General features: G+C 52.0%; 2 protein-coding genes across 2 annotated transcripts in view; both read right to left on the reverse strand.

Moving 5' to 3' along the window:
- Positions 1-184: 184 nt before the first annotated feature.
- The window catches only part of PCIF1 (PDX1 C-terminal inhibiting factor 1), a 12,589-nt gene continuing 1,083 nt past the window's right edge, over positions 185-11,690 (reverse strand). Inside the window, exons 2-17 of the mRNA XM_008571583.1 lie at positions 10,067-10,238; positions 8,535-8,677; positions 8,319-8,443; positions 6,898-7,035; positions 6,569-6,699; positions 6,298-6,452; positions 5,307-5,454; positions 5,129-5,212; positions 4,758-4,857; positions 3,536-3,698; positions 2,668-2,840; positions 2,482-2,528; positions 1,922-2,146; positions 1,090-1,183; positions 814-989; positions 185-713 (exon numbers count right to left, since the gene is read on the reverse strand). Of these exons, the coding sequence (XP_008569805.1) occupies positions 488-713; positions 814-989; positions 1,090-1,183; positions 1,922-2,146; positions 2,482-2,528; positions 2,668-2,840; positions 3,536-3,698; positions 4,758-4,857; positions 5,129-5,212; positions 5,307-5,454; positions 6,298-6,452; positions 6,569-6,699; positions 6,898-7,035; positions 8,319-8,443; positions 8,535-8,658 (2,109 nt within the window). The 5' untranslated portion in view covers positions 8,659-8,677; positions 10,067-10,238 and the 3' untranslated portion in view covers positions 185-487. The remainder of the gene's footprint in view (positions 714-813; positions 990-1,089; positions 1,184-1,921; positions 2,147-2,481; positions 2,529-2,667; positions 2,841-3,535; positions 3,699-4,757; positions 4,858-5,128; positions 5,213-5,306; positions 5,455-6,297; positions 6,453-6,568; positions 6,700-6,897; positions 7,036-8,318; positions 8,444-8,534; positions 8,678-10,066; positions 10,239-11,690) is intronic.
- Positions 9,750-11,690, reverse strand: part of LOC103589591 — a 3,458-nt gene continuing 1,517 nt past the window's right edge. Inside the window, exon 2 of the mRNA XM_008571609.1 lies at positions 9,750-10,238. Coding sequence (XP_008569831.1) covers positions 9,750-10,238 — 489 coding nt within the window. The remainder of the gene's footprint in view (positions 10,239-11,690) is intronic.

Here is an 11,690-nt window from a genome sequence, read left to right on the forward strand (position 1 = left end):
GGAGCCAGATTATGCCCAGCCCCGGACTCTTGAGACCTGCTGAGCACAGGCAGAGATCACCAGGTTCCCTGGGATGGGGTGAGAAGGCCCGGGGGTCATGAGGTGAGCCTGGATGTAGAGGGGTGTGGTCCCAGAAGTAGCTCCAGGTTCCTCAGCCTTCCTCTGCCCACAAGACCCTCACACATTCTCGGAGGGGTTTCTGTATTTCCTTTTACAAATGAAACAAGGCAGCAACAGGGTAGGGGGTGGGACTGGGAAGGCATCAGGGTCTATTTACAGGACACTTGGAGTGAGTTTGAGGCGGGGCATTAGGGGATGGGGCAGGGAGGGAGAGCCCCAGCAGAGCCATAATCTTCCTATGTCAATGGCAGCCCAAGTCCTGCTGCCATCCCAGGGGGAGGGTCCTGGGGTCTGTTCAGCCCCCAGATGCCCGAGTCCCAGCAGTCCATACCAGCACCCCTGGGGCTCCTCCTCCCCGCAGGATGTGTTAAGTGGGGTGAGGCTCGCGGCTAGGGCCCTGCTCACGGCCCAAGTCCCGTTCCTTGGCCTCTGAGGAGGATGATGAGGAAGAGCCATGGCTGCGGCTGGATTGCCGGTAGGCGGTGCTCAGCTCCTGCAGCCGCTCAGGTGTCGGACCCCACTTGGCAAAACCAGGGTCGTTTTGTAGGAAGAGCACCACCGTGTTGTGGACGGCCTTGTAGTGCATTTCCTCCCTGTGGGAAAAGGCAGCTGCTCAGGGTGGGGCTCAACCTGGCCTGATCAGTCCAGCCCAGCCCAGCCCAGCCCTCCTTCCCATCCTCCCTGGGAACCCACTTCTTGCAGATGTGCTGGGAGCCACTGCGGTACTCATGCTCGAAAGCAGGCAGGACCAGCTGGTGGCGTTTGAAGCGGCTCTGCTCCATGCGGGTGAGCGCTGTTGTGGGGGGGTCCCGCCACTCAGGGATGAACACGATGAAGGACAGGGGCTCTGGTGAGCTCTCGAGCAGTTTCTGTGGGAGGAGGCACAGGGTGGATGTCAGGGGCTGCCTTCACGTGACTGGCAATCCTGCCTGCCTGCTTCCCTGCCCCCCATCCCAGCAGCACACCCACCTCAAAGTGAGAGACCATGGCATCCATGAGCTCCTCACAGAACGGAGGGTTGGCCTCAAAGGAACCACTCAGCGGGGCAAAGTCTAGGCAGGGCCTGGGGACAGAAGTGAGCATTCTAAGTTCCATCAGGACCCAATCCCTCAATTAGAAATGGGTGCTACCCCCAGCCCTATGCAGCCACACTGGAGAGATGGCCCTAGTCAGGCCAGAGGCCAACATTCTCCCTTAACTTCTTCTGGGTCAACGTATGACTGTCTCCACTGAGTGAATGATGACAGGGAGGCTAAGGTTCAGATGCCCATGTCCACCAAGCTGGAGGCGCTGGAGTTCAAATTCAGTTTTGAACCAGCTGCTTCCACAGCACAAGCCACACCCAGGAATTCCCCAGCTGCTGAGCTTTAGGCCTCTCCATGGCCTGGCCATTTCTTCCTCCTGGAGACGGCATTATCTTTCATCTGGGCTCTTTAGCCCCACCACCCCACCCTGCCTCCCACTAATCTGTAAGGTCTGAGTTACCACCGCTCATTTCTCTCAGTGCCTGCAACCAGGTGTTCCCATTCCAACCTGAGCTAACTCACTGAGAAACTCACAGGCCAGGGTAGGGGGTGTCACATGCCTGCCCACAGGGCCAGAAAAGCTGAGGTTCCCAGAGGTTAAGCAACATGTCCAAGGGAACATAACTGGTAAGTGCTCATGGCAGGGACTACACCCAAGACTGCCTGACTCAAAATCCCTAGAGCATTAGGAAGCAGCTGGCCAAGGTGGGACCTGTACTCTGGAGGACAGCTTCCTGGGCCTGGGCAGAAGGGGCCCAGCAGCCTGTGGTGCTCACCCACGGGAGCCAAAGTAGCCGTCTGTGTCAGGGAAGGCAGAACAGTACTGGCGGAAATAGCAGTTGAGAGGTGAGGCGAAGCACTCGAAGCTGATGCCAAAGAGTCGGTGGAGGGCCTCAAAGACGTGCACAGGCAATGATCCCTGCAGGCCAGTTCCCTCATAGAGGCCCACACCAAACATCATCTGCAGAGTGGCCACAGTAAGCATCTGAGGCCTGGCCTCTCTGCTTCTTCCAGAGGAGTTGTGTCGTCCCGTCCCATCCCCCCCCCCCCCCCCCCCCCCCCCCCCCCCCCCCCCCCCCCCCCCCCCCCCCCCCCCCCCCCCCCCCCCCCCCCCCCCCCCCCCCCCCCCCCCCCCCCCCCCCCCCCCCCCCCCCCCCCCCCCCCCCCCCCCCCCCCCCCCCCCCCCCCCCCCCCCCCCCCCCCCCCCCCCCCCCCCCCCCCCCCCCCCCCCCCCCCCCCCCCCCCCCCCCCCCCCCCCCCCCCCCCCCCCCCCCCCCCCCCCCCCCCCCCCCCCCCCCCCCCCCCCCCCCCCCCCCCCCCCCCCCCCCCCCCCCACCTCTCAAAGGCAGAGTCATCAATGCAGCTGTAGCGATAAAGGAGCCACTGTGGGACAGAAAGTGGTGGCCTTAAGCAGTGGTTCCTCATGCCCTTATCACTGGTCTCCTGCTGAGGACTCTGGGTCAAGAAAGACCCCAGGCCCTAAACCATGCCCTCAGTCAAGACCCTCCTTCCCCTAACTTACCAGCTTGCTGAAGTAGTTGCGGCTGACCTTGACCATCTCTCCCTTGTACCGGATGCAGACGACGTTATTCTCCATGTGCATCTCCACGCTGGGCATGGGGGGTGCAGACACAGCCAGCCGTACTGGGTAGCAGTATACCAGGCGGGGCTCCATCTCCGAGGCCTCCACCTCCTCTGTGGGCAGGGCGAACAGTCAGGGGCTGCCCTGCCTGGCCCTGCTAATTCTCACACCAGACAGCCTCAGTCCCTACTGTATGTTTTACACACTCACTTTACACCAAGGGAGGGAAGTCTCATTCTAGTTTCAATAATAAAAGGAACAAAAAGCCATTAAAAAACAAAACAACCTGGCAATTGATGGGCAAACCAGTGGCCTGTGTCAATGTGTTCACTGATGCTGAAGCAGGCCCCAGTTCGCCATGTCTTGGGGCCTGGCAGGCAGGCAGGCAGAAATCTGTGGGTCTTGCTGCTGGGTAAGTCCTTCATCATAATAATTATAATACCTTATTTGGGGATCTTTTGGGGTCAAGCAGTTTACTTGAGTACCTATGAATACTCACACAATCCTAAAAGCCAGGTAGGTATTATGCCTCAGTCTGGGAAAACTGCGGTTTGCAGAGAATGGATGTAATCCTAGGTCCACCCAACTACTCACCCTCGACCTGTCTTTCTCCACCAACTCTGGCTCTCCCTTTCTCATCACTTCCTGTCTCTCAGAGAAGTGTTGAAACCTCCAGCCAAAAGACTCAGTAGGTACTGCCCCAAACCAGTCCCTGGCCTTGGGGCCCAGCCTCACTTGTTCCTTCAATCACCGCCTGGGATACAGAGTTGATGGCATCACAGCTGGCTTCCCACCACCTTGTACATACCTGGGATATTGTTTTCCTTGAGGATGGCAAGGTGCTTCTCTCGAATCCGTTTGACGTACTCCAGGGAAATGTGGTAGATCTTACTACAGATGCCTTCCACAGAGTCCTTGGCTGCAGCTGAGACATGGGGACCACACTGCCTCCGCAAGTGCTCCAGGCGATCCTGGAAGAGATACTCCTGATCAGTGCACTAGTGGAGGCTAAAGGGCCTTGGCTGGACTGGCAGGTAACGGCAGGGCTGTTGGATTCAGCAGCCCTTGTTTGGAAACTGGCTCTGCTTACTAGCTGTATCATTTGGACAAATCCCTCAGCTTCTCTGATTCTTATTTCTCAACCATAACGGGAATACGAACTACCTAACAGAACAGTTTGAATATTAAATGTGATCATTTCCCTTAAGGGCTTACCAAGCCCCTGGCATACAGTAAGTGTCTAATAAATGCCAGCAGTTTTGATTGGGGTTACACTATGCTACATCCCATGATAAACAGACAAACGAGGCATGGTACCAGCTTACAGGATTTGCAGTCTATCGGGGAGAGAAAGGATTACAAAACAGGGTGCCTGGTTATTGCGGATTCAAAATTTGAGCTTTTAGCTACTTCCAAGCATGATTGTAGGCATTTGTAATTTTGCTGAATCACACATGTGAAACTGAAGAATGAAAATGAGTCATTCTGGCTAGTGAGTACACCTACCTTTGTCACTCTCTACGTGTCAAGTACACAGTTACTACCGTGAAGTGCGAAACCTTGTCTCTTGTGAAAAATGGTCCTGAAAAGAAAGCCCATTGCTAGTGCTGATGGAGAGGTTTAAGAAGTGATAGGTTTTGGCCAGAAAACAGAATTGTTTTGGACATATTAAGAATAGGGAATTGACTATGATATGAACACACACACCCAAGAAAAAATAGTTTGCCAATTTGTTTTCAAAAATCTATTCAAGGGAGATGTTGAACATTCAGTAAGCTGAAAAGGCAGCCAAGCATAGGATTCCATTAAGAATGTTAATGGAAATGTTCTTTGGGAGAAAGCCAGGAGCCTAGAGAAACATCTCCATAGTCCTAAGTTTGGGTACCAATGAATGTGAAAGGTCTGCTGTATCGCATAACTGGCTGATGTGGGAGGCCCGGCCTGGCCTGGACAAGCAGAGTAGGCTTCCTGGAGGAAGTGTCAACAGAGCCTTTCAACTGTCCTCCTTACTCTGGGTGGGGCCCACTCACCATGTAGTCCTCCTTGGAGGCTGAATGGTCCTTCCGAAGCCAGCTGAAGGTGTCTTCCACATTCCACTTGACCACCTTCCTGCTGTCGGGGGATGCACTCCTGTGGGTCAAGGGTAGGGAAAGAGATGGCTCAGCACTTCACAGAATCCACTGTTCAGGTGTCTCCTCCACCCTCCTCCCATCCCAATTCCACCGGCATCAGCAGTGTCAACTCCTTAGGCTTGTCTTGCGCTCTTATTCTGCCTTTGGGAGCTGGCCCCACTTCTGCTACCAGCAGTGACAGAGCCCTGTGTGAGAACGGGCCAGATAGCTTATAACCTCCCACTTTGATCACAGACCTATCTTGCCTGGGACAGGAAAGAGTGCCAAACCTGGACTCAATGAGCCGCCTGGCAGCTTCTGCATATTTGAAGAGCAGGCGCTTGGCTTCCTCCCGGAACTTGATGCGGGATAACCTGGGTTGGAGAGTGGGCAAAGTTAGAGCCCTCCTATACAGACTGGGCACAGAAACGAAACGACCCAGGGTCGTCCCCAACTATGGGGCTATACCTGATGGGAATGTCATTCATGATTTCACGAAACATGGAAGGTGACACGACTGGTTCACAGTTGCTCGGCAACAGAGGGTCAGAGCCTTTGTCCACCACCTTGCGCTCCAGCATCCAGCGGTTGAAAGATTCCCGAGGAGGATCAATGCCTGCAGGACGAGAGAGTTGCTGAATGTCTGGATTTAGTCAACAGGAGCCACTGCATTGGGCAGTAAACACAGTCCCTACTATTTCAGAAGCTGACATTCTAGCCGCATTCCCAAAGTATATTCTGAGAATTGCTTACTTTGTAAAAAGTGTTAATGAGGGTTACTAGGAGGCCGGCCCGTGGCTCACTCAGGAGAATGCGGTGCTGATAACACCAAGGCCACGGGTTCAGATACCATATAGGGATGGCCAGTTAGCTCACTGGGTGAGCATGGTGCTGACGACACCAAGTCAAGGGTTAAGATCCCCTTATGGTCATCTTTAAAAAAAAAAAAAAAAAAAAAGTGTTACTAGGGTTAAAAAAGGGGGGAGAGAGAACTCCACATCTCAGCATGTTAAGCAGGTTTGTTTACTAATTATAAAAATTGAAAGCTGCAGTTTCTTGAGTAGTTATCCTTTTCACTCACTCCTGTAATAATCCTATGAGATAGTAACTCTCATTTCTACACTCTTTTACAGACATGCTGCTTAACAAATAATGTGCATTCTGGAAGTGTTAACAGTTACTTTTGTTGTTGTTACTGATTCCAGCCACCCTTTATGTAAGCATTGTTACTGTCCCTACCTTAAAGACGTGGAACCCAAAATACAGAGGGGTAAGCAATGAGCCCAAGATCACAGAGCCAGCAGTTAGGGGAGCTGGGACTCCAACAGGTCTGTCTCCTTCCACAGCCCACGCTCTGAATCACTGACCTCCACTGCATCACCCCAAGCCCACCTGGCAAGGCCCCAGCTCTTGCCAAAGGTGGATAGAAACAAGAGGCTGAAGCCCAGGAGACAGTTACCCTCTCGTTGCTGGCACAGCTCCCGGTAGTGCTGCCGAAGCTTCAGGATGAGCTGGGAGCGGAGCAGCTCCACTTCAGGATGCGGGGGCAGCACCTCTGAAGGGCCCCGGTGCTTGATGACAGCATTGGTCTGGATATCCAGGTCCCAGTACACCCTTGGAGCACAGACAGAAACAATAAGGATGCCCTGCCCACCACCACCATACCCTGCAGTCCTGGACAAGCTGGCCATCAGCAATGGGAGCCCTCAAGACAATCAGCAGATACTCACTCAGTGGGTCGGAGGAGAGCTGCCTGCTGTTTGTCCTCAGGGGATGTACCCCAAAACTTCAGCGTTGGGGTTCCTGGGACGCTGGGGGAGCTGGGCACCAAATGGCCAGTAGGTGTCACAGGGATTTCAATCTGGAGCAAAAGAGTCACAAAGGCATCAGGTCAGGAGACTTAGCAAACAGGCTCCAATACTGTGCATACCTGATGAACTGCATCCTGGGCCCCACTCCTGACCAGCCTGTTGGTGCCCAACCCTTGCAGAGAGCCAGCTGGCTGCCTGTCTGAGCTGGCCACTTACCAGAAAGTTCCTGAGAGCCCGCGGGCACTCACCTTGGGCTTCTTCACACCATTGCCACTTGGCTGCTCTTCCGAGAGCTGCCGCTTTCTGGGCTTGTTCTCAGCCATTGGGGTTTCCACCAAGCTTGAGTCTTGGGGCAGTGGGGTCGCATTCAGCCCCAAAGGGTCCGACTAGTGGAGGAAGACCAGCAGAATTGCAACCAGGAGCCCAAGTACTTTGGAATCCTCATGCCCTCCCGCCCCCTGCTCCTACTCCTTAGAGAAGAACAGAGGGGGCTGGGGTGCAGGCAGAGAATACTGGGCTCCTCTCCTGCCTGCTACTTGTAACCATGTGATCTCAGGTGAGTTACTTTCCTCCTCATTCCCTCACCTTCAAAACAGCCATGCTAAGCCTTACCTGACTGCAGAGGTTATTAAATGAGTCAGTGAAATGACTTGCTTAACATGACATCTGGCATGATATCAGCACTCAGTACATGTTAACTTATTGTTTGTTTGTTTTTTAGTTTTCTTTTTTGGCAGCTGGCTGGTATGGGAATCCAAACTCTTAACCCTGGTGTTACAGGGCTATGCTCTAGCCAACTGAGCCAACCACCCAGCCCCAATTTTCCTTAAGAACAGAATGAAAGTTAGGAATAAAGGAAAAACTCAAGAAATGCTTATTTTTTAAAAAAGCAAGACCCTGTCGATGGAACTCCATTGGTGACACTGAGAGTATGTGCGGTGAGCAGTATGGCCCTGAAACTGTATCGAGATGCCAGTCTTACTCTGCTTACTGCTAGCTCTGAGTCCTTGGGCTAGTCACTTCCCTTGAGCCTCAGTGTCTTCACCTGCAAAATGGGGATGCCAACTGGCTTGTGTGTGCCCAGTAAAGAAAGGCTGCCCCAACTGAGAGGAACACAAAAGCCCAGGTTCCGCCAGTGAGCCCATGCATGTGCTTCCCCTGTCACACTGACAGTTCAGTTCCTAGAACGCTCTTCTCCTCACCTCCTACCACTCTTGCTTAGCTAACCTTCTCACCTTAAACAAACACTTATTTTCAGAGAAGCTTTTCCTTTCTCCTCCCTTTCACCAGACCACATCAGGATCGTGGAGATACCAGAGTACACTATTCTTCATACAAGTGCCACAACTGTAATACAACTGTCCCCCTCCAGTAGACCACGGACACCCCGTGAGGGTAGGGGGCATGTTTATCTTGTTCACACTTGCATCACCAGCACGGTGCCCAACAAGTGGTAGAAATCCTGCACTATTATACTCATCTGTTTACTTGTCAGCCTGTCCTTTTGAGTGTAGGTTCCATGAGGGTAGGGAATGTGTCTGTCGTGCTTGTCATTTTATCTGCAGGTGCCAGCACATGACGAGGCAAATAACAGCTGCTCAGGGTACATTTAGGGAAGGCCCAGATGCCAGAGGCTGCTTTGAGACCCCTGCCCTAGGCTGGCACTCACAATCACATCGTGCTGGCCCAGCACGGGCATCTCCCACAGGGACTGGTTAGTGAATCGGTTGAAGTAGTAGGGACGGTTCTCCCTCCGGCTCCAGCACTTCTCCCAGCCCGCATGCACCAGCTCCTCTGTAAACAAGCACGGAATCAGCCAAGGGTCAGGGCTGCTCCCAGGTGCCCTTCTTACCCTGTCACCCCTCCACTGCTCCCCCTCCAGTACCTGGGAGGTCCTGCACCAAGCGGATTGGTTTTGGAGAACAGGGCTGGCTCTGATTGGAGGTGCCCGGGGAGTGATTCAGCAGGGACGCTTCCTCCCGGGGGCTGCCGTGATTCTCATTGGCCATCTCAGCACCCACACGGGACCTGCCACACAGAGCACCAAAGAGCATCAGCTCCACCCACCATCCACCAATTATAATCAACTGAGGGCTGCAGTGACCACCCACAGACATGGAGAAATCCAATCCAATCCTGTTCTGAAGGGCCAAAATGGTGCCACAGAAGGAGACCTAGGATCTAAGCTGCAGCTCCCTCCACTGTAAAATGGGTGCACTCCTACTGCTCCTTCTTCCTGAAATAACCTTCCCCTAATTATCTGTTTAGCTTGCCACTAGGTTCACATGTTCCAGGAATCCTTCCTTGACTCTCCGTTGGTGGCCTAGGTGGTCAGAACCCTCCTCAGAGCCATGAACACCTCCACTGTAGCACTCAGACAGATGATTTGGTCTATCAACTGTGTTTGTCTCCCCATCAAACTGTCAGAACTTCCAGGAATAGAAATTGGGTCCAATTCAGCTCTCTCCAGAGCTCAGCATGGTACCTGGCCCAACAGAAGCTCTATTAATTCTGCAAGTATTTACAAAGCACCAAGGGTGGCAAACAAGACAGAACAGGGCCTGCCCTTGAGAAGCTATTCCTACAAGAATAGTAACTCTTCTTGGGAGAAGGGATATTACTGCATTCATCCAGTAAAATCTAAATGGAGCAAAGCATAACTGGAAAAGGGGCATGGAATCTAAATGGTCACTTCATTTTACACTACAGGGCAGGAAGCAATCTGTTGCTAAAAGAACCAGCGCAACCAAGGAGGACTATCAATTCAGCCCTTCATAATCTCCAGGTGAAATTTTACTTTACCAGCAAGGAGGTCAGCTTCTTCAGATTTGTATTCTCTACTACCCACACCCAAAGCACATCTAGCACAAGCCTCAATGGCCATGGTTCCCAGCCTGGGGCTGTTAGACTCCTAGGAGGCCAACTGAGATCCAGATCGATGATGCTAACATTGTTTTCAATATTTCACAACACCCAAAAGAAAGGAAACCTTTACCCACAATAAGACCACAAAGGCAGGTTTAAACATCCATTATCTTTGTGTGCTGAGATTTTATCAACTCATTTTGGTCACCATGATTATCTCATGCTGATCAGACCTCTAATTGGCTGTAGACAACATCATAGGAATCCTTGGGACATTTGATTTTATTGTACATTCAGTCATAGATGTTTTCGTTAATTTGGAAAGGGAAAAGTGAATGGTTACTTCGTTGATACAGTTTGACAGATAAAAACTCAGGGGCAACAGGACATATATACAACAAAAGAGCACCTTGGAAACAAAAAAGTTTGGAACCATTAACCAAGGTAAGAAAAATCCAAGCTGCCTTGGTTCTCTGGGGAAGAGGAATTCCCAGTGCTGTGGGGGCTGGGCCCATAGTTTCAGGGCTGAATGAGGTCCCCCTTTTCTCTCACCCTTAGGGGTCTGCAATGCTAGCATGAGAGGATTTTCTTCTCCAGCTGGATGGACCCCCACGTCACAGGGTCCCACAGATGTGGGCGAGGCCTGCAGGAAGGCTCGGCACAGGTGGGTGAACTGGTCAGCAGTGGAGTGGACGGGGGCCCAGGGGATTCCTTGCATCAGCAGCTGGAGAGCAAAGAAAAGAGTCACAAACCTGTGAAATGCTGCAGGGCAGGGACAACAGCAAGAGGGACAAAGACACAGAGCAAATTGGGAGCCCCTGGGACAGGACACACTGTGGGGAATTTGGAGATTTGGGGGATGAAAACGGTAATTCTCAAGCTTTCCAACTAATAGGTTCACCTTCACAGGCAGGCAACCTGCATTGTTGCACAAGCCCCCACAGTCAAGAGGGTTCCCAAGCTTGGTGTAATGCTCTGCTGTCACCGTCTTGAAATTTTTAATAATTTCTTAACGAGGGGCCCAGGTTTTCATTTTGCATACTGGGCCCTACAAATTGTGCAGCCAGTCCTGTCAACCAAAGTAGCCTTAGGCCAGAGAAAACTCAACAAATATACATATCATAGACCTGGGGGCACAGTCCCAAGCCACCCACAGTGAGTGAGACACATTTCTTTTCATAATGTCTTGAAAAAAATAAAAACATGCAAATATATTATATAATACATCTTGTTCATCTTTATTGAAAAATACTTTTCACAAGAAATATCCTGAGATATTCATGAACCATAAACTTTGCAGAGGCACAAGCAGCACAGCTCAGTGAGGCCAAATGAGGACACTGCAGTATTTCCAAAACCACTGTTCATCAGAATCACCTGGGGGCTTGTAAAACAATTCAGATTCCTGTGCCCCACCTCCACATCTTAAGATTCAGAGTGGGGAAGGGAGGTACACAAATTTGTACTTTTTAAAAGCACCCCAACAATGGAACTGGAAGAAGGGATGACTCGTTTTTGTACTTTACACCATGTGAAAATTTTACCAATTTTTACAATTAAATTTATTTATTTAGGCTGCTGGCCGGTAAGGGGATCCGAACCCTTGATCTGGTGTTAGCACATATTCTCTATGTGATATGGATGCAGCAGGTCTGTAGCCCAAGTACCAGCCCCGGGTGGGGTCGAACCCGGTTCAGGGACCTTATGCCGCTTTCCAGCTTATAAACCATAATCACTCAACCTCTAGGCGAAGAGTCTAGCATATTGCACACTCTCAGTAAAAGACAACTGCTCTTGTTAAGATAACGTTTTTATTTATCCTGTGGCTTCCCAACCCCCACGCATACCGCAGCTTGAGAAGTGCAGCGAACCCGAAGGCTAAACAACTGTATCTGCGCAACCGGAGTAACCCAGCAGAGGGAAAAGAGAGAGAGTTAGGGATTGGAGGAAGATGGGGCCGGAGCGTCTCAGTAATGTACCAATCAAAATTCAGAATTCTCTGGCCCACCTTTGAGGATATTGCGCAAAAATACCCCACAAAAAACAGAAAACTCCAGCACAGTAGGTAGGAGTCAAAAAGTTTGCAAAGTACGCAGGCGCTAGGGCGCGCGACCCCGAGCGCGCGTGCACCTTCCCCTCCCCCCACCCCAGCGGGGGCGGGCTGTTTGACGCGCGC

This window comes from Galeopterus variegatus, unplaced genomic scaffold, assembly GCF_000696425.1.
Source record: "Galeopterus variegatus unplaced genomic scaffold, G_variegatus-3.0.2 Scaffold706, whole genome shotgun sequence".
NCBI classification, from domain to species: domain Eukaryota; kingdom Metazoa; phylum Chordata; class Mammalia; order Dermoptera; family Cynocephalidae; genus Galeopterus; species Galeopterus variegatus.